General features: G+C 44.7%; 1 protein-coding gene across 1 annotated transcript; it reads right to left on the reverse strand.

Moving 5' to 3' along the window:
• LOC128297491 (tubulin polyglutamylase TTLL5) lies at window positions 1-26553 on the reverse strand. The gene is made up of 7 exons (XM_053033141.1): window positions 26410-26553; window positions 24839-25116; window positions 11572-11657; window positions 5990-6070; window positions 4751-5794; window positions 4451-4664; window positions 1-4339 (listed from the first exon to the last, which is right to left on the reverse strand). The coding sequence occupies exons 3-7, from the start codon at window positions 11616-11618 to the stop codon at window positions 2432-2434; spliced, it is 3294 nt and encodes a 1097-aa protein (XP_052889101.1). The 5' UTR covers window positions 11619-11657; window positions 24839-25116; window positions 26410-26553; the 3' UTR covers window positions 1-2431.
• Window positions 26554-26704: the final 151 nt, after the last annotated feature.

Below are 26704 nucleotides of genomic sequence, written 5' to 3' on the forward strand. Positions count from 1 at the left end.
ATTTATTTCGTAGTCTCTTTTGCAAATGTCTTGAAGGGATGTCCTGTGCAAACACCCTACAGCGAAGTTACTGGATCATTCATAGGAATTGAAATAACGCGAAGATATTGCAAGGTATTTTTTTCATATCTTTTGGTAGCATTTCCTTCACCACTTCACCAAAGATCAAACGTTAGTTAGTATGCTGTTGATGAAATCAAAAAATTCTTGAATTTTTATTTCGTTAGGCAAAAAGCTTTACGCTCATTAACATCCTCTCTTTGCTTGCTCGAGAGACTGCGGTTCGTTTTGTTTGCAACCACACCTTGTACGTATCGTGTGAACTTCACTAAACTGTCGCTGTGGTTGCATTAACTTGGCGGTGCGTAAACTAATCTCATAACACAAAATCGAATCATCTTAAAAATTCGTGTTATCTTACAGCGGTAGCACATCACCGAGAGCAACAGGCTATACAATGTGCCCGGTATACCTTGGTATCGCATCGTGATTTCTGGTTCCTACACGGGGTAATTCATTTGTGCTTTAGTTACTATCTCTTTACTCCTTGGCTACTGCACCATTCGGGACTAGCCATCTGCTGTTTGTGCTATAATTTACTGTTAAAAAGTTACCCTCAAAGCAACAATGGTTTTGTGCATGCTTGTCCTGTTTTTTTTTTCTCTTCCCTGACGTGTTAAGCCGAGAATACTTATTACTAGTTGGTTGTGTTCTTACTATGATTGTAAATTCTGTTCACCGCGCAGTTAACTGTTTTCGTGTTTTGGAGTTTTCTACATTGGTGTGTACCTTTTGTTAATCGCTTGCAATGAGAAGTACGCCTCAAAAGTGAGAATATTTCAGGCTGAGGAAAGGACTTATTAAGCCTTGAAAGGAATGCTTTACGAACTTGTAACACACTGCCAAATTTCATTTCGTATAGCAATTTCGTTTTCATTCCACTAATTAGTGTTAGGGGTGTGTAAGCAAAGCTAGCTGTTTTGATGCAACAACCGAAATCAATCTTAATTTCCATACGAGTTTCTGCCGCAAAGCACCGCAGAAGAGCGTGTGAATTTCTACCTATTTTTAAGCGATGGCATGCAGCTGTACATAAAAGCGTCTAGTTAACAGAAAAGAAAACGCTTCTAATTCAGGTGAATATACGGCCTTATCATAATTGCTTGTCCTCTTCCAAAAAGGTATACGAAACTACCGTTTTTAGTAAATATTGTATTTTTTCGCTGTCTTTTCGCTTCAAAAGATCAACATGTAACGGCCTCACAATCGTTGCATTAGTTAGTTGTTTTTATTTATTTGTTTTGTTTGGGGTTTTCTGTTGTATTGATTTGTTTCTATGTAGCTTGTCTTAAAACGCATTAAAACTCGTGATACGCGAGTGAGGAGAGGAAAAAGCACTTTGTTTTCATTTCATATTTTTTTTGACGGATTATGTTCGTTACGCTTAAATGTACGCCTTCTTCTGTTTGTCTGTTTCCGCGTGTATTGGGTTGTGAACGGTACCCTTTCTGTCCTTCGTCTCATTCTTTCGAGCACCGCGAGTGTTTTTTTAATTTTGCTGCATTTGAGTATCGTACATCATTTCTTATATATCACAATCGAAGCTAATGGTTTTGCATTTGTAATTCATTCACTTAGCCAGTTTTTTTTATCAATATTTGGGATCAGCATATGGGTTCGTTAGTAACTTTGCCAACGTTTCACAGTTTCGCGCTAGCGCACGTTCTCACTAGCATCAATCACAAAGCGGCAAATTGGTTGGTATGCTTTTTAAGAACGAGTTTGTTTGTTTGTTTGTTTGTTTTTTTTGGAATCCATGACTAGACGATTCGGGTCTGACACTTTTCCAGCTTATCTTGGTTAGGCTGGGATGCGCGGCATGGTTGCAAAATTCACACCTGTCTGTCTGCAAATATTCCTATTTTCCTTAACTCCGTTGAAAAGCACCTTAACCAAAACAAAAACCCAACGTTCGGTCGAATAGAGTTCAATTGTAAGCTTAATCCTTTTTACAAAAAGCATTCTTGTTCGCGCTACTACCTCTTACTACTAGGAAAATGAGATTAAGTCACAATTGTGTATATTATGAACAATTTAAAAAAAAGCTGGATTCCTATTCACTTTTAACAGCATTTCTATTAGCCCTTCTTTGGACAACAGGTGAGAGGTGAAGAAGGCCTGCTTTCGCTCATAAAACAAAACTAATCACATAAACATATTTCTACTGTACACAAGCATAAATGTTAGTGAAACGAAATGAAACACATAGGAAATAATTTAACAGAAAATATAACACTAACATTTTGGAAACGATACTACCTATACGAACACACGAACAAATCCACTAAAATAAACCGTTTAAAATCACGCATAACAAATAAATAATGTTCTTACATGCTACAGCAAAAAACTGCCACAAACACCTGCCAGCTCAGTAAAGCCAGTTTGAACGCTGCTCTCGCTCGCGGGACGATTTTACCATGCTACCGATAGGAGGTTTCTTTTTCATGGGAGATAGCCGGGCAGAGCTTTTCGATTCGCCTACACCCGGTCCGCGTACATCTGACAGCCCGCTCACACGAGCCCCAAGCGGCAGCCTACTCTCCACACGCCGATAAAACGGATCCAATCGTATCAGCTCCTTGTTAGCACCGCCCGGTGCCATGCTGGGAAGGGCCTTCAGAAACCCGTGCGCCCCAACCGGTATGGGAGGTGCCGGTGGAATACTGGTCGAGCAGCCACTGTACAGGAATGGCATCTGTTGCGTAAGATTCGTGTGAAGCGTCAGCACGGACTCGAGATCCGCTTCGCTGGCCTGCATCAGAAAATCGTCGAACAGCTTTATCGGCAACATGCCCACGATATCGAACACATCCACGTACGATTCCGTCTCCTTGTTGTACAGATGCAAATAGTCACCGAGCTGCTTTGCCACCATCGCGCCCCGATCCTTGCCGAGCGCCTTATTGCCAAAGTTGCGAAAGAAAAAGGGCGTCTTCATGTGCGCACCGACGCGATACAGGAACTTCATAATCAGCTCCTCGTGGCTGTGTTTCGGCTCGGATGACAGCCGCTTCAGGATGTACTCCAGGTAAAAGCCAAACGCACGCCTGGCCTGCAGAATGCTCATCTCGTGCCCGTTCTCGATCAACTTCCGCACCTGCAGCCGAAGCCGCTTCGCTTCATCCACACACTTCGGTGCCGCATGCTTCGGACCGATCGTAATCGGGAGCGAGCTTTCAAGGGCACGCTCGTACTTCTGAATCCGGTGCACGATCCGGTTCTCTGTTTCACTTCCCGCCGGGAATAGCTGCGAGTGAAGCATCTGATTGTAGTTGTGCGGTATGATCATTAGGTAAGTGCCACTGCTGGACGACGTGATGGCCGACGTGGGAATGCCCGTGATTGGGTCCAGCAATGATCCGTACCGGGTCATGCTGTCGCTTGTGGGGAAAATTCGCACGAAACCACCCCGCCGTTCATACTGCGACCGGGCAAAGCGAACAATCTTCAGCTCCTCCGCCGTAAGCGCACTCAGAGTCGTCTGCAGCTTACCACCCCCATCTCCCTTCCCTTGGTGCTGCTGCTGATTGCTGCCGGTCCCGGGCCCGTCCTTCCGCCCGGTGGTGTGCACAAAATCAGCCGAATTGACGCGCCGATACGGTGTCGTTAGGTTACGGATCTTCTGGCCCTTGCTATCGTAACATGCCTTCTGCAGCGGACTGATGGCCGGTATGCCCACCATCGTGAGCAGATCGGTCAGCATCGACGCTTTCACCTTCGTGTCGAGCGGCGTATCACAGCCGAGTGACGGCGAGAGGTTCACCTCCAGCAGCCACGGTTTCAGCATGTCGTCGATCAGGATATCAAAGCCGTACAGCTCGAAGCAGTTGCCAATGTGCGGCACAAACATCCGGCAGGCGGACACGATCGGCTGCGTGCAGGAGAAAATCGCCTTGATGATCAAATCCTCGATCGCGAGCATCAACTGCTCGGTGTTGCAACCCTGGCTGCGGAGGTGCCTCAACAGCGCACTCAGCGTCCACTTGTGCCCGACATCCTCCTCCCCGGCGTTGCTCGAGCGGATGTAATCGGTGTGGTACTTGTTGATGCTGTAGTTGCACAGATGCATGCAGGGATTCCAGAGATTTTCCGCCGTCCGGTCGTACTTGACGGTGGCCAGCCGGACCAGACCCTCCTCGTAGATGTAGATGATGAGTGGATCGAACGAGGTCACTGCAACGTATATGCGAATGTCACACTTATGCCCGTCGATGCATAGCGGATCGGAAATGTACTTGGCCACCACGACCTGTTCAAACGATGAAATCTGATCCGGCTGCGCATGGGATGACGATGGGAACACGAAACCGGAAAATAAATTGTAGAAAGGACCAAAATTAATCAAATAGATAAAGGGACCCCCTCACCTTTCGTCCGAATTTCTTACCGAATTGACAATGAAAATACCCCGACCTCGGCTAGAGGCAACCGGCTTTACAATCCATGGGCCTCGACATTTGTTATGCGCTGCTATCAGTTCCTTGTAATCCTGTGGCAGTAGGAATGATTGTGGTACAATGTCGAAATGCTTGTAGCCCCGTAGATGCTGCATCCGCTCAATGTTTTTGTACAGACGATCTTTGCGTGTCAGCTCGTAGGACCTAAAACGGATTTTAGTTATTTCAACGGATTTTCGTAGCATTTCAATGAATGTGTAAACTAACGGAATGGGAAATTTGTCACTCACCTCGGGAAATGATTCACCCGCTGATACGGGGCTAGATTACGCAAAATGTCCGGCTTCAGGTGTATGCCCGTCCACAGCAGATTGAAGTCATTACACTCCGGACCACTCTCGCCCATACCGTGCGCATTTAGGATCTTCCTTAGCAGCCGCGTTTCCGTGTTAATGAACTTGTAGCAAATGTTTAACTGTGCGGCCGGCATTTCCGTTTTCGTTGGTGCGCTTTGTTGGTTTTCCTTGTTTTCCTCCTTGTGCTTGCGGTGCGCGGCTAGTTTCTTGTCCATTGCGGCCATTGCGAGCGCGGGTTCCGATTTCGAAGTTGGCATTTCCGTGTCGATTTCATCTCCCGAGCCACCCTTCACGCTGGACATGGACGCATTGCTAAGCGAGCTGGACGAGGACGACGATTCGAGCTGACGTTTTTTGGGCTTATTGGTGCGTCCGGAACCATCACCGGCGGCTGGTGCCTTTCCCTTGACCGGGCTTGATTCCTCCTGCGATGTTGTACCGGCATCCGTTTCATCCCCATCCTCCTCGTCGTCGTTACCCTCGCCCTCGCCCGTTTCGTCATCGTCCGGACCGTCTTCATCTCTTGCCGCGGCCCGATCATCCCGCTCAAGCTCTTCCTCCTCATCGTCTTCATCCTCCTCGCCACCTTCGCCCTCTTCCTCATCGTCGTCGTTTTCGTCCTCGGTAGTGACTGTGCTGCTTCTGCTCGATGCCGTACCGCGCGTTTTGCGCTGAACGTTAAAATTCTTCGGCAGTGTAGAATTGGTGGCAGTGGAAGATGCTTTTTGGGCGCACTTCAACTCGGCCAGCCGAGTTGCTGTTGACGAACCAGCGTTGGCTGCAGTATCGGCTGGATAGGGGCTTGCCGTAGCTTCCGATGACGGTGTCACTGATGGGCTGCCGGAGCAAAGGTCCGAACCGTTCTCCGAAGCCGCCGGCGATAGCGCATAGGTGCGGAACACCAGGACGGCGTCCTTCCCTCCCGGTGGGCCACCGGCGACCCACGGGTTGGGTGTAGCTGGTATGATTTTTTTGGCACTGCAAATAAAAACGTCCAACGTTAGTGAGCACTTGTTCGACGGATGTCTAGAGCATCTAGAGTAAAACTATTGTAAACTAGTTTCGACATAGCATCCATCATAAACGTTTAGGGTGCATTAGGGAGTCGTAAATAATCATCCCTCAAAATACTTAACGGATGGGGGGAGGACTGTGCTTCCATAACTTACTTACTTTTGTGAGTGATTTAATCGCGGTTTGTCGGTTATAGGCATAACGAATAAATCCAAACTAGAGTACCCGTTTAGTTTCCGCCTGCAAGTATAAAAAAAACAGAAGGGATAAAACCAAATCAGAGACACAAACGTCACTACACGATATTTCCAATATGGGAAGGGAGGGACCCAACCGTTGCTGCCGTCAATCGAACGCTCGGTCGAATGGAACTCGTAATCAATTCATAATTTCTAATGCCGCATAGGTTTTATCGAGACCACCCTTTTGGTTTATGAATTATGAAAAACTTCACAACCAGCCGCCGGGACAGGTTGATATAAAATCAACTGCATTGACGGTTTTACACAGCAAAAACAATCCAACTCACACCACTTTTCGCTACGGAAGGGTAATAATTTATGTTCGATTAGTCATATCGGTTCGGGGGCGTCGTCGGTCATACAAACAACACGATTATCCTTCGTTTATCAGTTCATTGACTTTTAAATGTTCCAGATTTTTCCACGGCAGCGTATGAGGTTGGATATTTGCATTTGAAGTGTTTAACTGGACATGTGTGTAATATTAGCCAACACAAAATTGAAATAAAATTATGTGATTAGTGCAATTTTGCATTTTTTTAACTTCATTTAACAAATAAATATTTGCCATAAGTCATCGAAATTGTGTGCAATGGGCTGTTAGATTCTTTTTGTACGTTACATTTTTTCCTTGTGCTGTAAGACCATCTCCCTGATGATAATGTTTTGACTCAGGCAGGAACTTGGGTCAAAAATTTCCCGTGCCAACTGTTCGCGTAGTCTCATCTTTGTCTTAATACGTTCTTTACACAATTGAGGGATCAAATTAAGTGCTTTCTTCACAGTTCCGGTAAGAGTGTATCACTAGCACGGTATCGTATACGAATTTACGTTAAGTATACAACGTTAACAACTTCTCCTTTTCAAGTAACAATGTGACACAAACAACTAAAACACCAGCCACGACGTTTGAGTATACATCTGCACTAGAAGAAGTTCCCAGTTCGACTGATTTGGTTATCGGATATGTTACACCGTCGACTCAAATTGTCTTCCAACCGGTGAACCCTTCCCATTACCCCTTTCTTTGCCGAATCACCGGTTGCCCTGGATCGCTTCCCCGGATTGTTACAACGGCACGCGAATATCGGAATGTGCGTCCCGGACTCCCGCAGTCACAAAAGACACAACACACAGCGGCGCGTGTTTTGTTTGGGCGGCTTCGGCTCTGTTTTGGGCTGTGTGGCTCCACTCCACTCCACTCCACCCAATCATCTTGCGTATGCCCCGCCGATATTAACTGCGGTTGACGTTGGGCTGTCATGTTGCAAACAACATCAGTTCTTACTCCCACCAACGCCCAAACAACAGCGCCAAGGTACTGTTGGCTGTTCTAAGCAACAATTACATACCCATTCTCCCCCCACACAAGCGTTCCCGAGGAGTTCAGACAAAAAGGGCAGGCAGTCTAGTAGCGTTTGCCTTTCCGTTTCGTGCTGGCCACCCTCTGGGGGAGCTTCCTTCCGGTTGGAATTTCTTTACGACGTTCGTCCCCCTCCCTCGTGGCTGGGGCTCGTGTATGGGAAGGATGGCGACTTTATGGTACATCCGTTTTTCCCTTCGCCGGTGGTGTGAAGTAAAAGGACAGGTTAATTCAGGTCACGAAAGCGTTAGGACCCTACGATATTACTGTCATATTGTGGTTCAAAACAGTTACCATTTGTGTACAGTTACATGATCGCTTTTCGCGATAAAAAGTACACGCTTGAATTGAAAAGTATGGAAAAACCCGCGTCTGCAAAGCCAATAAAACCGGAGTACAGATAAAACAATTAATTTCTTACGAAAACTGCTAACAGGTTTAACAAGAAAAAAGGGGGAAAAATGTAACAATTAATTATTAAAACGGAAAGTACGGTCACGTGATCATGTCGTTGGAATCATTCTTTTTCTCAGTTACCAACCGTTTGTGGGGTTAATAACAGTTCTTTTTCATTATTTTGGTATACTTTCAACAGCCCCAATTGGAATAGATTGTTTAAAAGTTTTAATTTCAATTAAAAAATAATTGGACTGAAAGCGATAGATGATGGACCTCCTTATTGAAGCGTTTCATGCGTTTATTTACTAAATCCTAGCATATTCTGATAATTTACCTATCAACCTGATAAAAATAAACCTAAAAACTTCTTATTTACTTCCAGACATTCTTGAGTGATAGTCCGGAAGTCATCTTATCCGCTTGGGATACATCCCAATGCTGCCAATGACTTCTTGAGAATGTCCTCCATTGATTGACATTCTGTTGCAGGAACAATATCCTTGGGGTCAGTTAAACTCCATAAGTATTAAGTTTATCGTAAAATGGGTCTTCAATGTGCTCCGTTAGAAGATCTTCGATGTTACTTGTTTTCAATTGTTCCCAATCTCCGTCTCAAAGCTTCTTTTGTGTTTTAGCTTTGGAGTTCCAGAAATTCAAACGCTCGTAATGCAAAAGAGAACTCGTTAAAAGAGTATACTCGACCTGATGTGGTATATAGAAGTCGTCGATGGTACTGTGAGCAGATGGTGTGCAACAAGCGACCGATGTCTTTATAAGGCCATAAGTTTCGAGCTTGGGAAGCATGCGCACTTGCGACTTTCTTCCAAATCGGGCAAGGCCGTCCTCATTTCAAGAGAAGGTAAGGCAAAACCAAGACGCAAAAGGTAAACATTGGGCTAAGACTTAAGGGTGTTCTTGGCTAAACATTACCGGTTTTTGGAATAATAATTCTAACCAATCGAGGCGTAATGTTGATTGTAAAACTTTAACTGTAGAAGAACCGCTGTATAACATTTCCTGGCATATACGAAAGAACTAGCACTAGACAGCAAAAACACACATACTTGTACAAGCTGAGCCGCTGGAAGTTGTTCATGTTCCCTCGTCCAAAACTCGAGGGCTCCCGACTACGCCAACCGATGCACTTCCAACGATACGAAGAAACAAAATTCCGCCCGCTGTATCTACAGGTTTGGGCCGTTTTTGTTTGTTTGCTGTTCCGTTTTTTTTTGGGCCACTGCCGCTACCATCCGACTCGGCGATTTAGCAACAGACGCAACAGCCCACGGTTCCACCCGAGCGACTAGCACGGGCAGCGCGATATGGTGGTAGCAATGTTGCACCGACCTCGACGGCAACATAACGGCGACGACGTTGCCATATTTGGTGCTGCCTCCGACAACAACATTCCGTCCCACAGTCGTTCGTCTCCACGACACGGCCGGACACTGTCTCCACAAGAAGCACCAGTCCACTGGTCCAACGCACAAGGTCGTTTTGGGTACAACTAGGTACACGATTCACACTGCACTCTAGAAGGAGGACACTTGACCTCTTCTTTTGGTGTCAAACATCGAGTCCTTCATGGTTTTTCGGTAGGATCATTTTATCAATGCAAATTGGACACACAATCTGCGGTAGATTTGCATTTCCGGTTGAAGTTTTACGTTGCACAACTACACAACATCACATCGCGGCCGAACTAAAGCGCACTTTCGATTATTTCGAACAGACTTAATCATTTTTACCAAAACCGATCAATGGAGGATGAGGGTCTCACAAGTTCGCTTCCTTCGCTAGAGAGCTTAAACGTTTCAACTTTACTCAAGTACACCTGACCCTATTGCGGTAGGCGTTGCGGAAAGCCTTGCAACCATTATCACAAAACTTAGCCCGAAAGCTTTATTAAACACACACACCGAGCGGGAAAATAGGTCCATTCGAATGATGACGTCCTTTCTCGATAGAATTCCTACGTTCTAGCGCCGTAACCCAACGCGAAACTAGCCACGGAACCGAACTCCTACCGATCACCGGTGTGGTCTGACTGGCTAACCTAATTTTTCATCGACCAACCGCGCTCCCGGAATAATGGTTCCCGAAAAGAAACAAGTGCATTTTTCCTAGTCCACGTTTTTACTTGCAAACACCTAAAGGTAACTCCGATCCGGTACCGACGGGGTTACCAGTCAAAGGCCATCCCCAACGGTGCGCTCTAGATAAGGGATGCATTGTGTAGTACACCACCTCGCCCACCCTGTCCACCTTCCCTCCCGCGACATACAACCTGCTCCTTCCGTAGCCTGAATGCCAACCAACAAACAGCGTTTGCCGGGCGGGGAGCTCAAAGCGGAACACGATGCAATCGAATGGGAAAACAAACCAAACATCAGTGTTACCATAACAAAAAGGGTCGGTATTGGAAAGATGGTCAATGGGGGTGGGATGGAGAACCAGACCGAGAGGAGGGAATAGGGTAGAGGGTACTATAAACAGCCCACTCCGGCCCCTCACCATCACAAGCGGGTGTCTGCACCAAGGCGACGAAAGTGTTTGAAAACCGTAATAGTGACACTAACCATTTTTGCCATCAAACAACGGTTTTAACAACCCGGGCACGGAACGACCACGGAGGGCATTCCAAACACGATTCACACTGCTCGTGAAGCGAGAGCTAAAAATTCTCCAATGCGAGAAAATTCAAGCGCCCTTGTCGATTCTCCGCACAATCCAGCGTGTAGTATCCAACCGTTCCAGGGCAAAAGGAGTTTTTGGAAACATTTGCATAATGCTAGCACACCCCTCCCGGGGGGGTGGTAAAAGGCACCGTGGAAAATCATGAGAATTAAAACTCGTTCTTTTTCTTTCCTTTTATCTCCCAGCACGTACTTCGGGGCTCGGGGCGGGCGCGTTTGAGAACATTGAACTGCTCACGCACCCATACATCGGTGGCGATTGTCGCTGTACCTTTCACCAACACTATAAAATCATTCATAAAACCATTGCACGGGTGAAATCAAGCAAGGGCCCCCAAGACCCGCGGGGATACTCATTGGGGGTCGGGTCGGGTCGGGTTGTTTATTTGTTCCATTCACAGAACATTCCTTGCCGCTGTCCTCGATGGTTTTCGCGTTGTATTTAACAGCTTTTTAGAGAAAGATCGTTGGGGAAAATTGGTTGTTGATTTGATCGAAGGCAGATGGGCATGTGGCCTTTCTTCTCGCTACATTCGTCGTGGAACTCATCCTACTTCCTGCTAGTTATCTATGATTAATTACCATCGGTCGCCATAGGCTGAGAGTTCTCGCATATGGTGTACTTCGTAAACTTGAATTACTTGAATAGTTGAATTTAACTGACACGAATTCAGCATGCAACTAGAATCTATTCATTTCATTGCTTATCCTAAAAATGGACGAAGTCAATAAATCGAGTTTTATAGGCATACGGCAATCAAATTCACTTTAAGGTAAGATTTTTTTAAAAATTATTAATTAACTTAATTTCAGGCAATTTTCTAAACGATTACTGTCAACGATGCTGCAGATTCACGTCCAAAAAATAAGTAATGGAATTGTGATTTTAAATTCCAAATTGACTACAATGAAGTTAATGTTCTTCCAATTCCTCTAATTTTTATTTCTTTAAGTCTTCGTACGTAAAGCAGTTATTGCCAATATTTAAACAAATTTATAGAATCTAAAATGCTTTGATTGTCGTATTTCTAATGTACATACCCGCAAACAATAAATTTGTTGTTGTTATCAGAAGCTACGGATAGCATACACGCATTCACGGCATTGCACTGATCGCGGGTATTAATCTGAAAGGTAAGATAGACGAAAAGAAAGGCATTAATTCGCATTATAATCATAAACATCGAATTTACTAAACTCAATGGACAAAAGGTCGTTTTACGTAAATCACAGCTAGAGTGTGGCCAACACCACACCAACTGATTAGACTGCCAGGACCCATAAGCTAGATTTTCATGATCCGACAACACTTACCGGCGATCGAACTATCGATCGCCGGGTGCTGCTGCTACGCGGCTAGCTGATGCTTTAATTATGTGAATATTTTATATGCGTGCTCGAAACAACTCAATAATCAAACGGTGAGTCTCGGTACCACGTGCCCTGGATGGGTCCGCGTGTTTGCCTGCTGGAGTTAGAACGTTTTTCCGTGGTGGCACTCATTAGTTGACTTGATTGTTTGCTGCTGCTTTGTTGTGCAGTAGTAGCAGACATTTATTCCCATTCTATTTAAATAATTCCATCAAACATTTTGTTCTCATCGTTTTGTCTCGTATCACACTTCATAAAGAGCAAACAGTGCTAATTATTTACAAACAAAAATAGACAAACGTTTAGGAAAATTTCCATCGCCGTCTGCCGTCGTTTTTCATGCACGATCAATTAACTGCGCGTAATCAACCCGCTAGTCTAGTTAAAAATAGTTTCATTATTCGGTACGGCCGCTTTCGTTTGTTTCCGTTTTCCGGGATTGAGTGCCACAGCTCATTATAGACACCCTCCTTTCGACGGCAAGAGCTAATATTATCACCACTTCCAAATCACATTTGGTGGCATTTTTCCTTATCGCTATATCCGTCCACCAGGGCGCGATTAATCATCACGCTTTTAGCCGCTTACGGCACTGCCCGTAAGGTGAGTTCGCTGCTGTTGCATGTCGCACTGCCGTTGGTATCGATTCGGTAAGCTAAACTTCACGACAACAACAAAAAAAAAGTTATGATACTAATCGGACCATTAGGAATAATTAAATCTATTTACGCCGAACGGTGCCATCCTTTTGGACAATGTTTCATAAGGCCTGCAAGAGTAAAAGATGTAATGGAAATGAATTTTTGGAGATTCTTCTTTTTGCCACGAAAACGAGTAACAAAATGGCAGTTTTGCTCGTAGCCGTTCCTTACAATGGCGCGATGGCTGTCGACCATTGGTCTAGGTCTAGCGGCGCGTATGTTCGTGCGACATTTTGCTGGCACCGAGACCGGAACGAACGAGCGAATTTTTTTTTTATTCCTGCCAACTCTAACATTCATTGTCGACAAATATGGCCGTTATACGGTTGGTTGGAGATGACATATTAAATTGAATCAACGTCTTCATAATTGGTGTGTATTACAATCCGGCGGCAGTCAAGTGCAACATTGATTTTTATTACATTTCTATTGTAGTGCGCCGATGAGAGCTATTTGTTCTTAACAATTCTTGGAAATTTTAAAATTATTTCTCAGATCTCAGTTTTTTTCTGGAACTCAATATTTAAAATGAGTATTATTCTACAAAGCATCCAGAATCAATATTCAAGAATTAATCGAGTGCATTTGCCTTTGATTTCCGTTTGTTGTTTCGTTTGGTTGCTCTACAGCAGATACACACTCACTCCAATCCAATTGAAGTCACTCCAAGACGGTGAATCCTATTATTAGCCGCCAACAAGTACGGGATGTTCGATCGGACAGATCCACTACCCTGGCCTCTCCACTACCCTGGCTCAACTTCAAGTGTGTATCTCGCTATGAATGGCTAATATTTGAGTGAAAGAACCATCCCGCATACACTCCCGTTACATGAAGTCATCACCCGAATTCGGACGGGCCTTTTTGCATTTGCCAGAAACGACCGCTGGAGCTGGAACAGAATACACGGCCAACCTACAGTGACAAGCGTGCTGTAGGAACAAAGCAGTAGCGACATGCGCCGGTGCATACCTAATTACCCGTCGAATGATCGACGACGGCTACGCAAATACGCTACACACGCTCGCTTTCGGGCGAGAACTTGGAATTCTTCCGATTGCACTGCATGATCGCATGATTGCGTTTCCATTTTGTCTTCCTTTTTTCGCTCGCAATCGCTCGCTCGCTACATGGCCGCAGAAACAAGAATGAGTCACAAGAACATATTTTAGATACGTTGCATGGACGGGGAGCTTCGGGGAAGAATTCCAACGTTAAGGAACGGGATGAGAAGGAGGAAATGTTTCCCAAATTAGCACACCGGAAGCATTGCCGATTTGAGGAACTGTGTTGTGGCAAAACAACTTAAGGAGAATACACAATAATCCACTAATGGTTGTCAAGAGTCATGTAGAATTCCTAACAAAAGACTATGTTGTCATCGAAATGACATCACTGAGCAAATATATTAGCAAAGACATCTTTTTTATTCCGATGGTCTTCAGATCTTCAGTTAAAAGTTTCTACATAATTATCTCTTATTTGAAGTTGTTTGCACTACAAATTGGATGTCTTGATTCGCTATACCAACAGACAATTCTACAAAGTTTATAGTAAGTAAACTTTAAGTATGCTTTAATATCTTTCTTTTTCATAAGAACATCGTGCCATAATTTTCAGGCGAAAGCCCATAATTTGTGTTGAAACTCAGCATAAGCTGTTCGCCAACGAAAGAAGCGCTACTTTCCGCCGACGACAAGACCACCACTACCACTAGAAGCTGTCAAACATAATGGTGCTTCCTGATCGAAAACTTGAGCAGACATAAATCCGGTCCCGGCAAGGAATTTGCTAAAACCTTTCCGTCACTACACACTTGCTCCTCTGCTAGCTCGCCAGGTGGACGACAAGAAGCTCATCATTCGGTGATTTACCCATTTCCTGCTTCCTCTAGCCCGATTTTCGGTACAACATCTCGTCCTCGCTAATTCCATCGCACAGGCACAAGGGAACAGAAACGCCGCAGAGGAGTCGGGACGTCCTCCAATCTACGGCCCGTCCATCAGGCACAAGCAAACTGTCAGGTGCATGTGGCGTTGTAATGCAATTTAGCTTCCCACCATCACATCCATCAATACGGTACAGCGCGGTGCACCTTCGGATGTAGACACCAGGAACACTCGCTCTCTCTCTCTCTCCCTCTGTCCGTCTTTCGAGTTTCGCTTAACGCCTACCGTCCGATACGATCAAACTTGAAGGAAAGCAGCTACTGAATCCCTTCCGAGCAATCGTGCAAAATCACAAGAACCTTATCCTGCGGGCCTGACGTGTTAAAATGTGCTCCATCAAAGCGTAGAAACAAGGTCGCGATGAACGGAACTCGAAACTGCCTTCAGGATGGTGGGTGGATAGGTAATTTGGCTTTCCTCTAGGCCGAACAATGAGAAAAAAAATAAATCTCCCCTTCGACGCCACAAAATTGGTGTGTGTGGGGCAAATGCTTACTGCAGGTCCAAAATGTAGCGCCTAAAACGAATTCCCGGACCCAAAACCATCATCCGTCAATAACTTATCCAAATTATCGATTTTCCAAGCAGACCGACACTGCGGTGGTGCTTGACGAAAAATCCCCCCACATGTAACGAAACCCGCCCCGGCACACTCGAGATCGATTGACTGAGGCCATTTACACGGCCCAACGTCAAACGGTCATATGTCAAAAGCGCACTTCCCAGTAGCAGCCCCAATATGAAGCCCAATCAAAGTGACAATGGCTGTGCGGCGTTTCGATTATTTCGCACGTACCACGGGCCATGATGAGACAGAGCCCCCTGTGTACCCCTGTGTTTGGGGGTGCCGCTGTTATTACACTTACACGTTCGTGCAGATTGGAGTGTTATGATCGTGCGACATGGTAGTACGCAACCGGCAACCATACATGGTTATTCAATGTTGCTGAAAGTGGTGCATCGGTTTCGATTCGAGCGCCCGCGAAAAAAAAAAGAACATCGCACCGTAACCGCTCAATAACGGCCAAAGGGGGCTCAAAGGGGGCCCCCGTCTCTCTTGGTAAACTGATTGGTATCATTCAAATGCGGTAAACACCATTAAATGACAGCTTTGAATGCATATATTCAGGTCAGAATAAATGGCCGGAAGTGTTTGCATCGGCATAGGAAATTGGCCCAAAAGCTAATCTATTCCGCTGCCTGCATTGATTTGTCGCTCCGCAGTTTAGGGTAGGAACTCTAGAATACTTATAGCTCCCCTCGTATGTCAACATAGAGTAATGGCTTATCAAAGCTTCGAATACTACTCAAAGCCCCTCAATAGAAAGGGAAATAACTAATTCTTGACTTAAAAAGTAGCAGTAGACTCATTGCGTCAATGATAAAACTCTATTTCCACGTAGGTAGAGCTATTTCAGTTGCTTAGTCTATGTTGCAGCTCTGTTTCCTACGCAGCTCACCATCAAATAGTTGAGCTGCGTAAGAGAAATGCGATTGAAATGCGTGTAATGTGCAAAGTGAACAGTTTCCTCAATCGACTTTACAGCCGGCTACCATCCACCACCATCGTGTGATTACTTAATCATTTTCACCCGACGCCCATTGGGTGTGGGTGGAGAGTTGCGCTTTTCGCTTTCTACCGACCCATTAGCAACGTCCACTGGAGCGCGCGTGGCCACCGATCATGCTGTGCGGGCTTTCAAGCGAACGTCACACCGACTGATCATTGCTTTTATACGGATCGCATCAGGCGCGCTTTAACAGCATGAACAAACATGTGGCTAACTAATAACAAAAACCACCAAAAACCCACCTCGGACAACGGATATTCACTTCGGGGTTTTGTGCTGCTCCCGTGCTCGCCAACAAAATGTCTTTTAAAGGTTGCAGATTGTTTCCAACAGCTGTTTGCTGTTTGCTTAGTATAGTAACACCCACCTCGAAAGTGAAGTGAAAATTTGGTCATGGTTCGGGGGTTGAGCGGTGGCAATGTTTCGTATGGCGGTTGGTGGTGTCAATGCGGATGTTTGGTTCATAATCGTCCATAACATCATCACTCGCTGACTGCTCTTTCAATGCGTTGTAATCGATTTCCAATTACATGCTAGCAAGTTATTACAACATACGACACGAGTACGAGTCTTTATGTGTATAATCTCTTCAATTGAATTATTGAATATCGTTTGATTACTCCGTGAAGATGATAAAGCTAGGAAAATAGGAAAAGCTTAAGGCATAATATAGGCTATTAAAAATATTAAATAATAAAGAAGGCTAGGAAAATAAATACTACATAAATTAAATATATAATAGTATCGATGAGAACGAAAATGAAATTCAATTGGTAAAGTTGGAACCATTAGAACCAGTCTTGTTGATGGGGATCTTGTGGAACCTTTCCATTTTTCTCGAGCTTTTGCGCAGTTAAATTGATTCTGGACTTCTTGAGGATTCTTGAATAATCTGGACAAGATCCACAAAATTGAAAGAATTGCTTGCGTACCTTAACCTCCAGTTCAATTCTAGTTTAACTTTAAAAAAGTTCAGAAATAGCTCATACTCTACCACCAGTAGTCGGTTGTCCTGTACATATATATCAATCATTTAACACGGCAGGACTGTTACCAAAGCCTACCAGGATTTTTTAACACTTCACAGAAAAAGCTATTCAGAACAGGTATTTTAAAACTTCAAAAGATCACCTTAGTTTGTGGTGCAATAGGAAAATAGAATTATCAACATCACTTTAGTCACAGTCGGTCAACTACAATCTACCTCTAAGTATTCTACTTCAGCACCAAGTTTCTCATTTCATCTCCAAAAATCTCGTAATATGAGTGTCAAACATATCATAACTTCAAATCGAGATTTCATCAACGATCATTTTCCATACTTACTCGGCTTTAACATATCTTTAACGTCAATCTTTCTAATAGTTCACACTAAACCATCTTGTGATCATCAAAAGAACCAGTTTTCGTGTAGGAAAAGCCTCACACATTTGGTCAATATTTACGATACGTGAATAGAAGAAAAAAAAGGTGACGAATGATACATGGCAAAAATCGATCGCCAAACGTATCGAATAACGCACCTCGTCTGTTTGAGCCGCGAGCACACGAACAAATCATCGATACGTAAACAAACGCATGAACTTGGTGGATGGAAAAAAAGACACACACAAACACAAAACTCAACCCCATGCGAAGGGGTTTAAACGAATGACCTAGAGACTGGGAGGGAATAGTGCACAGGATGCTGCAAACGCAGTTGGGATTGGGTTGAGGTGGTGATCGTCGCTATCTTATGAGCCGTACAGTAATTGTACCGATCGTAAAAAAGATCGCAATCGGGTATTATGAATCGTACCGCACCGCGTAATCCATAAATGTAGTGCGATATTAAATGCATGCCCCGTATGACTCCACCCTCAATCCCTCTCTGCCCCCCCTGGTTCCCCTTAACCGTCATTATATGCATAAAAGAAGAAGCGCCGGCCGTGAGCCGTGAACGATGGTACCTCGTGAACAGTGCAGTGCATAAATGTTTCAATATTTTGTTTTTTTGTTTTGGGGGGGAGTAACTTTTCAAGAAAAAAAGCACCGAAGTGTGAACATATTAAACAGAAAATTATTTGAAACCACCACTCCACTCCGCAACAAACCATTTTCTCTTTACTTTATTTTTATGATTCATAGCATATCACTTGCGTTCGTTCAGCTAAATTATTCAGCGTCCAGATAAATTAAAACAATGGAACGAAAGTTTTAATATAAAACACATTAAACAGAAACACATAAAACATGCCTGTTTGGTAACATACATAATACTTTCATACACTTACATACATCAGTACAGCGTCTGAATAGCGTCTGAAAGACAAACAACTCCCAATGGATAAACAAACAACTGCGCCACGATCGTGTCACCCGGTTTTTTGTTTATTTCTATGTTTAACAAACAATTACGTCCAGCAGTGTGGGTTTAGCAATTTTAAGTACCGCCATCGGAACAAGGGGCTTGTTGGGTGGATTATTATTAGGGACCGTTTGCTACCGTGAGACACGGAATGTGTTCGAGCGCGAATTTGTCAACCGGGAAATGCCTAGGTCGTAAAAAAAAACTCATACGCCCATACACAGCGGCCACTCACGCCCGTCCGTCCAGTGAGGGATGAATGGTACGTCTCATCTTAACACTGCACACTCTGCCTGAGTTTTGCTAATTTTATAGACCGATAGACTCCAGAAGGACCTTGGGAAGAGGTGTATTCTCTCGACTGCCCAGACAACGCTGTGTCCTGGTACGGGATTTACGGTGTATCGATTAGGCCATTAAGTTCCCACATCCACGACACATTGGCACCCGACATGCAACACCAGTTCATCGTGCCCCAGCAGTGTCACCTTCGGCAATAGTTGCTTAGAAGGTGACACCACAACGGTCGCAGATAATTGTTTTGGCCACTGGGATTTCTGATTATCGGATTATGCAGGTCACCCGGTGTCGATTCTCGTTTGGAATGCAAATGGGTCATGGAGCGTGTGCTTATGGGGAAGGTGTTTTGAGTTTGTTTTGCCCCACGGCCCGGGTTTGGGAGTCGCCTGAGCAGGGCACAACGCGAACGAACGATTCCATGCTGTCCCCCGGTTGTGTTGGTTTTTGGTTGGTTGCTTCTAAAAATATTATTATGTCCTCCAGCGACCGAAGAAGAAGGCACAACCGCCGTCGTGCAAGGAATCGGCGTAAGGCATCATGCCCATTCCCATTCCAGCTGAAGAGGCACCACACATAACGTGGAAATAAAAATACGGTCAAACAAAGTCCTCCCCGCCCGTAGACTCCGCGAGGTCTAGGTACAGATAAACCGAGGATTCTTTTCGTGGCATAACAATAACTATCAGTTTATTGTCGTAACACACGGAGCGTAAAATACGAACACTTTTTGTCGCCTAAATTTTATACGCCAACCTTTATCCGGCGCGGATCCGTAAATTCAGGAATTCTGGGGGGGGGTCGTTTTTCCGAAAAGAATTTCCCTTTCAGCTAACCAATGTACGGTATTCCTGGATTGCCGTGGCCTCGCGCGTATTCGCTAATCGGTTTGTTTCGTGATCCGGGGCCCAGTGGTTGCGTCCGCGCACGGTGGTGGGAAAGGCTGGAGTTTTGCGTTCCACTAAACAAACCGACGATAATTCAAGATGATTATGACACCAGCAGAGATAATAACAATACCCTCCTAATGTATGCGAAAACATTCACCTATCGCCTCTAAGTGGCAACACACAGACGAATAATTGGCTCATTATAATGCTGCTTTTCTTTGCGTTTGCGCTTAAGCTTGAGATACAGGCGAGTTTAAGCTGAACCTACAAAAACAATCTATTCTATACTTTTACCCTATTTTAATGCGTGTAGTTGATTAACATTAATAAAGAAATGTTTAATGAGCAAAAGGAACACTATTTAGAACCAGTACACATGATTGTACTTAAATTGTTTTGTCTAAAAACCACAATGCGGACAGACAAGCGGAGCGCCAACTAACTTTACCCATTAAAATTAACTCCACCGAAAAGAAGAAAAAAAACTCCAACTTTAACCCTAACTTTCGCTTAAAGGGTGGAAATTAGTGTAAACCCTCTCCAATGGAGGGTCGTCCTGTATTTGGCTGGCTGGGCCAATATTACTCATTGGGCCTTCGAATCTCGGTTCCTCGGTTCATTCTTGCAAGGCTTCACAAGGATGGTTGACTTTGGCGTAGTTGTTGTCAAAATTAATCGTTCAAACCTCCACCGCTAAACTATTTCACCCAATTCCTGCCCTTCCGTTCTGGCCTTCAAATCGCGGGAAAGGAAATGAGACAGTATCGGGGTGCGTACGTCATTCGTGTGTTGCTTTTAATATTCACTTTGACTAACTTCCGCTTTCCGTGGCCTTTTTCCGGTGTTCCACTTCTGGTGCTCACCATACTCGAGCCGTGCACAAGTTGTGGTTTGTGGTACGACTTTTGTTTTGTTTGTCGTATCAACAGCAAATCGTATCACATTGATGTAGGTTACGGTGAATGCTTTACACGCTAAACAAACAAACAAACCCCGCCAAAAACACAGTGCAACCTGGTTTCGATGCTGTTGCTGGTGCGTAGGTTTTTGAGATTTGCATATGTTGCCTCTAGGAGCAACTCGTCGTAAACCGTACCCAAATTACCAAACCTTCCCGGAACAGGAACAGACCGGAAAACTCAACAGTCCCAGATAATAAAAACGACACATAAAAGCGTATGATATATGTGGTGTTGTTTTGCTGCGGTACTTATATACTTATATACTTACATCCTTGCCATTCGAGACCCAACGGACAATGGGTTGTCACACGCTAGATACACCAACATTCCAACCCCAAAAAACGCACTTCTTTTATCATCCTAATGGTAAATTGACGTGCCACGACCATGCAAATGGCATTGCGTTTACATTCCGCGGCACCGGTTCCAACTCTCATTGGCCTCATTTGCCGTTTACTTCCCCGCCACACACACTGACGGTCCGGAGTGGATCGATTGATTGGGAAGCGGGAAATCCAAGATGAAAAATGTCATTATCGTTTCGCTTTTGTTTTATGTTACTTTTTTTTTTGTTGTTTGTCGTTTGTAACAAAACAAAGTTTGAGTTGCTTTAGCTTCCCGAGCCAAAGGAAATGGTGTGACCTTCCTGCGCGTTGGATAGTGCGATAGTGTACTGCCGCTAATGGATTGATCGTTGGCAGTGTGTCAAAATGGGGCGCCCTGGTCGAAAAGCGATATCGAATGTGTTTTCCTGCTTCCGCAGTGAACTTCTAGCAAGAAGTGTAAGCGTTGGGACAATGAAACACCACACCCTTTGGCACAGGTCGTTAAAGAATATGTCCTTTCCGAAGGAAAAAGGAGCACACGGTCACAGAAGCTAATAAATAACGCACAACTAATGCAATGTCCTCCAATGGCTTTAATGCCTCCATTTCGTACGCTTGTTTGAACGAATCTTAAGTTAAACCACTTAAAGGAAGCAGTACCATCCACAAAGCCCTGGCAATTTACCCTTCATATCTGCAACGTACGTGCGGATAATCCCCTCCCAGGCAGGAGGACAACTTCTTTCGCCAAAACAACTGACCAGTTATGCTGTCCAGGGTAGGCAAAACACTAAGCGCGTTGCAGTTTTCATGAGCATCGATTTTGTTGTCCCTCGTTCGCAGCCGATATCCTACCAATTAGGCGCACCATTTTGTCGATCCGTCGAGATCTGTGGGGCGGCCCCGGAGCCGCATCCGAACCAATTCGGTGCAGTCTCTAGGGAGTGACTTGTCACACCACATTGACATTAACGTGGCCCGAATATACGGTGGGGTTGTTCGGTGCGGTCATCATAACGTTGCGTATATCGCTGGAATCGTCATCGTACCGAGAGAGGTCATCGTCATCCGGGTGATATTTGTTAGTGTGGCCCTTTAGCCTCGTTAGTGAGTGGATAAAGCAGAACGGCAAACATTATCCACTAATTCTTGCCAGACACGTAACAGAGGCGATACTAAAAACCCCGTACAGTTTGTGCTCGTTATCATTGTTGTGTGACAACGCGACCGCCATCGTATGTTTCTAACCGAAAATCTAATGCTTGATGTTATGGAAAGGCAAAGTGTAAAAAATAGAATCTTCTAGCCACTAAAACTGCACGGCGCCTTGCGCGTCTTGTGTCTTGCCTTGCTGAAAAGCGCAGAAAAGAAATTCCCATTCGAAGAAGAAATAGTTTCCACACATACCAACAACGCATCAAACGTGCCCAGGGGCCCAGAGGCGATCCTCCATCAGGAAATGACATCATAATCCGGGCACTCTGGAGTTTGAAAATGGTTCCCAGCTATCGTTCGTCCACATCGCGCCACACACACAGGGTTTTTTCTTGGTGGTGCTACGTCGGAACATTGGAGCATCGGTGGAGCAAGGCCGGGGGAACTCGGAACTGTCATTCCGATGCCGCATACGGTGCGAGAAGACACGCAGGGAAAGTTTTGCGGTGAACTTTGCGGACGCCATCCGGCCATTCCGTGACTTCTCGTCCTGCTGGCCCGGTAAGAACACGGGCTGCACGCGATATGAAAACGGAGACTTGCTGACGATGATTTTACTCCATCCACCACACTTTTGTAGTGACTGTCCTTTCATTATGCCCTTTCGAGTGTAGCCTAGTGCCACCTCCCACCGTGGAAGGAATTTTTATAATTAACAAAACAAACGTACCTATTAGAAAAAAAACTGCATGCCCTCTAGCAGGAACGGAGACGCGCATCAGCAGGTAAAGGCTATAATAAGTTTATTGGCTTTTCCACGAGCACGCCTCTTCGCTTCCCCGGTTGGGTGAATGTAAAATGGTACCCGCGGTATTGGTTGTTTTTTTTTTTATATTTTAAAAACACCCCACCACCTCCTCTGGCCATCCCATTAGTTGCCACTTTTAATTGTTTTTGCGTGAAAATGTGATTCATGCCGTCCATGCGATGTCTAACTCCGGAGCACGACGCTTGGGACGACATGGGAAGAGCTCGTTCGTTCGCTCGTTTCATGACAGTCCAGAACAGCAGGTATTTGCGGGACCAATTCCTACACCAACTCGCAGAAACGTTGTGATTACCATTGAGACCACCCTACCCCCCACACTAAAACCTGTTGAGGTGTTCCTCCGGTCGGGCGGAATTGCTTTGGGGAGGCTATTAACAAACTATCAATCAGAGGTATTTAATGTGATTTGGCTGTTTGCACGATTGATGGGTGTCAATTAGCTTATTTGATATTGCTAATTTTGTGTGTGTGGTTTTTTTTTTCTGACTTGCTTTCGATGGAAACCGCCAAGTTTTGGGGGCTTGGGTAATAATTAGACCAAACTAGCGACCAACCAACTTTCGAACTGCATAAATTTTGGTGGATGGGTGCAAATGATGATAATTAACGATGGATGGATGGAAAGCTGATATTTTTACTTGACATCTCTATAGGAATGTCTAAATGTTGCGATGTATCGCTTTCTCATATTCATACTGTTAATGGTAGTATTTTCCAAGGCCGCATTGCGCATTGCTGCCTTCACTGCCTTACGGACAACCTTTCAAAAGATCGTTGGCATTGTGGTTTAGAATTGCGCTTCTACATACTCAAATAAAGGAATGGATTGTCTGGTGTCATTCATATGACATGCCCTGTCCACTGGTATCTGAGTGGCTATTTGCGTTGTACACTAAGGATATGAAGGACTTAAAAAAGGATCAAACTCGTGATAAAGAACATCGTCTTGAAGTTTATAAAGTATAATAATTTTAGTATTTTCAAATTTGATGTTAGGTGCGAAGCTTTAGGTGCTCTGTAAAATAGGTATTCATTAGTGTTTAGTAAAAAAACGGAAGAATTAAAAAAAAACATATTACGAATAAAATTACTTCAGACTAGTACTTGAAGATCTATATTTATCCATAAATAAGGATACTGAACTTTTGTTCAAGTCCCTTTGATCATTTTGCTCAAGCAAAGGACTAAACAAGAGTTCGTCGTTTTTAAACAGACACTAAGTTTCAGAGTGAAATGTGACAAATGTTTTGCAAATTTATTGAAACTAATTAGATTAATATTACTACAAACTTAGCGGATAACCGTTTTCAACGATAGGTTAAGCTCGGTTTTGCACAACCCACAACGAACTTTACTGTTCAACCGCCTTGTCCAGCGCAAACCCACACAACCATTACGCTTTTGGGCCGTTTTTCCGTGTTACTATGGGGAAAAGCGGCCAAATTGCACTTAAACTATGTTGCACCATACAAAATCGTTTTGGTACGGGTATAGATACAGCCATGCAGACGTAATACCCGGCTTAACAAGCTTAATGATTACCAACATCAATGGCAAGCCGGGGCTGTACGCCATACTACCAATAAGTGCGACAAGATCGATGATCGTTTTATGGCGCTGTTACTTCATAGCAAACATCAACAACGAGCTGCTGGGTGAGGCTACGATGGGATGCCTAAAAATATGTTCTATCACAGCTGTAATATCAATGCGTTTGATAAGCTATAACTTCGCTTATGGAAACAAATGATTAAAACCAAACAGCAAATAGCAAATCTAACCTAATATTAACGCATTTGTCTTTTTCTCCCTAGATGTTTTTTTTATCTATCAACAACCATCTTACCGTCTGTGAACCGGCTTAAAGATAACTTATCAACAAGATTAGCCACCACCAAAAAATCACTTACCTAGAGGAAACTCTAGCCAGCGGAACGAACCGGTCGTGCGGTCAACTCCTTTCGCGTTCAACTCAGGCAAACTGTTGGGGTAATTAATTTTGCCACCACACGGGATGGAATTTTCAGCTCCAATTGTGTTTTTCGCCGCACGTAGTAGAAAGGAACGGGGGAAGGGTAGAGGTTCATAAGGTTCACGCCGGCAAACAAGAGCCCTGGCGTGAATGGTATCGGATCGCCAATTATTACACACAAACACTAGATGATTTCGCACACAAACTGCACATAACCTACGAAGGAACGGAAAATGAGAGCGGGTGAGAATTAAACAATAATTTTTACACCACTGGGATTGGAAAGGAAATGTGTTGCTTTTCGGGATCTCCCAGTTTTCCTACAGTTGGCTGACTCACTCAGAGACACACACGAATTTACACACTGGGATATTGCAGTCGTTTCACTGCAGATTTTCCGAAACCCGAACGTCCTCTCGCACGCTGGGCTTCGGCGAGCCCGCATCTGCAGAGAAAAGCCCACGGAGATGCTGTCAAACAGATACTTCGAAAAGGGCAAAAAAAAGTCGCGTGAACGATAGGACACGACTATACACAGTATGCGTAAATCCCATAGTAGGCAATAAAGGAGTTTTGTTTAACTATTTGCCTGTCCGGTCGGTTGCTAGGATCGAGCAGGCACAGTTTACTTTGTCCCCCTTTTTACACACTCTTGCACTGTGGAAGGCCATTTGTCAAAGTGTTTGTTGACTGCAGCAAATGCACGCAAACCCAGACTTCATTTCGCAGGATTAATTCGATGCGATCAAGATTACACGCTAGCGAAGGTCACATACGAAGGCGCAGAGCTACTATACGGGAACTGAACACTGATTATCGCACTGGAGGGAAAGTCTGGATGTAATTATTGCTCGTTTTTGTCTATTGCAGGTAGTACCATTTTGGATCCTACTGTCTCCTGTTCAGTTCTGCAGGACGATGTGCAATGTGCTCAAGCCCAAGTGGACAGGTGTGTGTAAAGGACGTGGAAACACACAAACATACACACAACGCACATAAACGCCCCACGGCAATGACCGTGCCCCTGGAACGGCGTGAGACAGGATGTACGAATTGCCTTTCTCTTCGGGCACGGCAGGGATGTTTGTTCAGTATTTACGTACACTCCACCGTAGGACTTCCATTTCTTTTTCCTACTCGAAGCTAAGCTTAATGTGCCTGGGCACGAATCTCACATGCACCGTGTGCTCGACACGCATCGATTGCCGTTCGAGTATTGCTTGTGAAAGGACCCATTCACCAAAAAAAAAAACACCGAGAGTAAAGAAACAAACCGAAATAGCAACTACATACACATAAATTTGCTAACGCACGGCTTTCACGATGCTGGTGGTACTGGCAAACACTGGAAACAGATCACAAATCATATAAAACGACTCTAGAGCGAACTGGTAGTGGACAGAAAGGGAGTTAAAACCAACAGGAACCAGCCACCGTCCCGGCTGGTTTGTGAACGAACAATCGGCCTGACACACGAAATCGCATGAACCGCATCGATCAGATGTTTACCGCGTACTGTGGACCGTGTGCTGCGAGAGAGCGCACTATTGTTCCGCAGTCGTATGTACACCGGACGAATGGGTATGCCGGCAACGGAACGGACCCGGTGGCAAGGGCATTTAAACCTGCCGTGGCCCTTCCTGCTTGCAGCATTTTTTTTCCAACAACGCCCGGTGAGACTGACAGACAAACTGTAAACAAAAAAGAGAGCGGAGAGAACGCGCGCGAGAGATTACAAAACCGTTTATAAGTGTAGTTCCACGTGTTGAAGGTTTGTTTTGCCACGACGTGCTATGTGCAGCCC

The sequence above is a fragment of the Anopheles moucheti genome, chromosome 2 (genome assembly GCF_943734755.1).
Source record: "Anopheles moucheti chromosome 2, idAnoMoucSN_F20_07, whole genome shotgun sequence".
NCBI classification, from domain to species: Eukaryota; Metazoa; Arthropoda; class Insecta; order Diptera; family Culicidae; genus Anopheles; species Anopheles moucheti.

What these genes read in the sequence shown, in the direction of transcription:
- LOC128297491 (XM_053033141.1), bottom strand. Translation starts at nt 11,618, where the DNA reads ATGCTATCCGTAGCTTCTGATAACAACAACAAATTTATTGTTTGCGG. An exon ending in AACAAATTTATTGTTTGCGG is followed by an intron (nt 6,071 to 11,571) that starts GTATGTACATTA and finishes TTATACTTGCAG; the next exon opens with GCGGAAACTAAACGGGTACT. An exon ending in CGATTAAATCACTCACAAAA is followed by an intron (nt 5,795 to 5,989) that starts GTAAGTAAGTTA and finishes TTTTATTTGCAG; the next exon opens with TGCCAAAAAAATCATACCAG.